The 4,356-nt window shown below is 53.9% G+C and overlaps 1 protein-coding gene across 1 annotated transcript; it reads right to left on the minus strand.

Annotated features, from left to right (window-relative positions):
• Positions 1-465: 465 nt before the first annotated feature.
• On the minus strand, positions 466-3,901 carry CLDN19 (claudin 19; the record flags this gene model as incomplete). Its single annotated transcript, XM_082295933.1, has 5 exons — positions 466-517; positions 1,708-1,854; positions 2,275-2,362; positions 2,591-2,755; positions 3,679-3,901. 5 exons carry the CDS (start codon positions 3,899-3,901, stop codon positions 466-468), a joined length of 675 nt encoding a protein of 224 aa, XP_082152059.1.
• Between the last annotated feature and the right edge of the window lie 455 nt (positions 3,902-4,356).

Below are 4,356 nucleotides of genomic sequence, written 5' to 3' on the forward strand. Positions count from 1 at the left end.
CAGGAGGGCAAGAACTGTTGAGGATGGGGGAGAGGCTCCTTCCACACTGCAGAAGTGGCTCTGACCCAGTACTGGAGTCACTGGCAGGGACTGGTCCAGATGGGGAATGAGGGGAGATCAAAGAGACAGTTCCAGAAAGATGGCCAAGACTGAAAATATTTTAATACCTCTGAGTCACAATTTTTAGTACAAACAGCAAAAAAAGAAAAAAAAGCCTTTAAAAATCCCCACCTGTCCCATTTCCAAGGCCATGCATCCCATAGAAAAGTTAATGGAATTAATATTAATAGAACAAAAACATTCTTTACACTGAAATATAAAAAGGCCTTTTTAGTTGGTTTTGGGGTTTTTTGTTTGTTTTACAGCACAAGGTTCCTTTTCAATCCTCACTGCAGTGGCTTATGGTTGGTGTTTTTCAAAGGGAACCCCAAAATCTGGGTTCAACGCCTGATGGGTGAAGCCAGCCTACAAGCACTGCTCTCCCATGAGGGGTGCAGGACACAGTTTTACAGGGCATCTGCAATTTAAGAGAGAAAAAGGCAGTTAATGCCAGGGAGACAGAGAGAAATCACTCCTGCAGGGAAAAAATAGCATTGCTTCACCTCCAGCACAGCCAGGGACCCAGACCAGGGCATGAGCATAGCATCAAATAGAGGGAAAGGAAATAAAATAGGGGGAAAGGAAATAAAATGGAGAAAAATAGAGTAAAATAAAATAAAGCAAAATAAAAGAGGATTATAAAATAAAATAAAGTAAAATAAAATAAAATAAAGCAAAATAAAATTGAGGAAAACAAAAGAAATAGAGCAACATAAAATTTTAAAAAATCAGCTCTCTCTTCATATTTAGATTTAAAAATAAAATAATAAAGAAATAGACAGTCAAACTGGACAATTTCCAGTGTCCTTCCCTGTGGGTTGGCTGGCGCAACACCTGCAGTAGGGCTGGAGGGATGGAGTACAGGGAGTTTGGGGCATTTACAGATGAAATTGGAGCTTTGGCGGTTGCAAAACAATTAGTAGCAGGAGAATAGAGGTACAAATAGGTGGAGGCAATTAGCAGGCTGTGTTTGGAGCTTTCAGTGTCCACTCTAGGGGATCCTGGAGGGGAAGAGGGATTTGGACCCAGCAGGGAGGCACCAAAATTCAGGGCTCTGTCCATGTGCCACTCAAAACAGTTGTGCTGGGCACCAAAAATAAAAACAAATCCTTTGTGTTCAGAGCCCCTTTTTGCTGCTTTAATTTGCCCAAACCCATTTATTCTTGTTTAGTAAGGTACAGCCTGGTCCTGGACAGGAACAAGACCAAGGGAACGTTTGGACTGGCAGAGCTCAGCGGGAGCAACTGGCCTCCAGGCAGGAATCAATAATAATTAATAATAATTTTAAAAATGTTGCTTTTTGCTAGCAATGATGCAGGAGAATGCTGCACCCTGCAAGCATGCCAAGAGCGGGCTGTGGGGATACTTGAGCCCTGAGTTGGGCTGGTGCTGTTAGAAGTGAAAACCTCAGCCCAGGAAAACCAAGCACTGGCTTTCCTCCCTGCTTGCTCCTGAAAACAGGATGTGGGAGGGGGTAGTCATGGCACAAAGTGCTTCTGTGCAGCACACTGTCGTGGGTCCAGGCCGAGTGGGAGCGCCAGGGTCTTGCCTGTTTTTGGGACGGGAGGGAGGCACTGGGCGGCAGGCAGGCACAGGGCTCAGACATATTCCCGGGCCGTGGAGGGCTGTGACTGCCGATGGTACTGCTGTCCTCGGGGCTCCTTGGCAGGGCAGGAGCAGCACAGGAGGGACCCACCCAGCATGGAGAGGCTGGCAGCCCCCCAGCCCACGAAGAGAGCAGAGCCGAATTCGTACCTGTGGTGAAAGGGGCGAGGGAGCATCAGGGAGGGGCAGAGAGGCAGAGGTGCAAACTGAGATGGGCAACAGGATGCTTGAAGCCGTGATGAGGTGACCAATGATGCCAAGGCAGATTTTGGTTCTTCCCTCTCCATCCCCATCTTTCTTATTGGCTGTATCCAGCTCCCACGTTTCCCCATCCTTTAATCCTCCCCTGGGCTGAAATTTCACATGTGCATCACTACCCTGTCCCATCTGGTAACAACTAAAGCTTTAGCATCAGGGACATCTTCTGCAAGGTGGCAGTGAGGTCCCACCTGTGGGGCACATTGGCCAACAACCTTGTGCCTTACCAAAAATAGCAAGGGAAGGTCCAGTGGGAAGTGCAGGGACAAGACAGGATTCAGAAGAAGGGCACCCCCTGAGCCAGGCTCTTACCTAGCATTGATGGGGATGGTACTCTCTCTGAAGAACTCATAGGTCACCTGTGTTGCATACAATGACACAGCAGCCAGTGTGCACAGACCTGGGCATAGAATCATGGAATCACAAAATGTTTCGGGTTGGAAGGGACCTTTAAAGGTCACCTAGTGCAAGCCCCTGCAGTGAGAGGGTCTAGGTGTTCCACTAGACATCAAACATTGACTGTCAGTGACATCCAGCCCTCACCGAACTGCTCCCTTTCCTCCATCAGTGTTGAAAGGTGTTTGAGGATTCCTGCACCAGTGATGTGCGAAGGCTAGAGCTGCCTTACCAGACAGAATGAAGAGGACACCTCCAGCAACAGCTATGCGGCTCTTGGTGACAGGATCCTCCTCCCCAACTTTAGTGCACTTCATGCCCACCACGCTCACGATGATACCAAAGAAGCCCAGGAGGAGAGAAATGACCATGAGAGCCCGGGATGTCTGGATGTGAACTGCAAGGGGGGAAGAAAAACTGCTCCCAGCAGGTGCTTTTGGCCACAGCCGGGCACTGGAAAGCAAGGTCACCGCGTTCCATGCTGGTGATGGACCTGTCCTTAATCCTGTCCTTGCTGTGTAGTTCCCATATAATATCCTCCCCACTTGGCAGATACGGAGACTTCAGCTCAGCTCAGCTCAGCTCAGGGCACTGCTCCCAGTGCCTTCCCTGACCTTCCTCCCTGCCACCCTCATATTGGTCATGACTGCCTGGGCTGGGAAACACCTTGCCTGGAGCAGCACCACAGTCACCAAATGCCAAAAGGGTGATGCACAGTCACGGAGTGGGGGGTTTTGATGTCCCCATGGGGCACTGTTGGTCCCTAAATGTGATGCCCACATTGGAGCTCAAAGTCTACTGGGGCCAGGAGTGTCCTGGCTACACAAAGGGGCTCAAACCCACAGGGCCAAGAAAGGCTCAGTCCTGGGATGGGGAGGTTGGAGCCCAAGATTCACAGATGGAGGGGGAAGCTTGGACCGACATCGAGGCTCAGGTCAGTGGACTCAGACCCTTCTGAGGGGGGGTCAGACCTACGACAAGGGTGGGAGCAAGAAGGGCTTGGACCTGAAGGCGACTCAGGCTCCAGGAGGGGCCAGGGGAGCTCAGATCCACAGGGGAAAGTGGGCACCCAGACGTGAAGAGGGTACACACCTGTTGGGAATGTGTGTTCAAACCCATATAGGTGGGTTCAAGCACAGAGAGGGGCTCAGAGCCATATGAGGGAGGGTCAAACCCACAGCGGGGCTCAGACTTGCAGGGGGGCAAGGGCAGCTCAAGATCCCTGGGGAGCTCAGACCCAAGGCGGAGAGTGGGAGGGGGGACTGCACCCAGGAAAGGAAGCGGGACTCATCCCACGGGGTCCCGGGCCCTCGTACCCACCTTCGAGGGAGAGCAGCGAGTCGTGTAGGCGGCACTGGACCTGCCCGGTGCTCTGGGCGGCGCAGCTCATCCACAGCCCCTCGTGGAGCCCCACGGCCGTGATGATGGCGTCCCCGGCGTACGAGCTCTGCCGCCACTGCGGCAGCACGGCGGCCGCCAGCGCCGCCACCCACCCGGCCAGCGCCGCCAGGTACCCGGCCAGCTCCCGCGCCCCGCCGCCCATCGCCGCCGCCGCCGCGCCCCGCCGCCCCGCGCCGCGCCCGGCCCCGCCCCGGCGGGGGGAGAGGGGCCATGGGCGGAGGGAAAGGGCCGGAGGGGGGGCTCTGAGGGGGAAGACGGGTTGGAGGAGGCCAATGACGGGGGGGGGGGGGGGGGGAGGCGGATTTGAGGTGAAGGGAGAGATATGGGTCTTGCGCGGGAGATTTAGGTTCCGGGGGGGATTTGAGTCCCGAGTGGGAGAGCTGGGGCCAAGGGGGTGGGTGACCTGGAGCTTAGGGGGAACTGGGTACTGGGAGTCGGGAATTAGGGGCCTGGAGGGGGGGCACTAGGGCCCTGGGAAGAGCCTTGGGTCTGAGGGGGAGAGATTTGAGTCTGAGGAGAGTGATTTGGGGCTGGAGGTAAGGGAGTTAAATCCCAGAGGGAAGAATGTGGTCTTGGGGGAAAGATTTGGAGCATGGA

This window comes from Coloeus monedula (assembly GCF_965178545.1).
Source record: "Coloeus monedula genome assembly, chromosome: 22".
NCBI classification, from domain to species: Eukaryota; Metazoa; Chordata; class Aves; order Passeriformes; family Corvidae; genus Coloeus; species Coloeus monedula.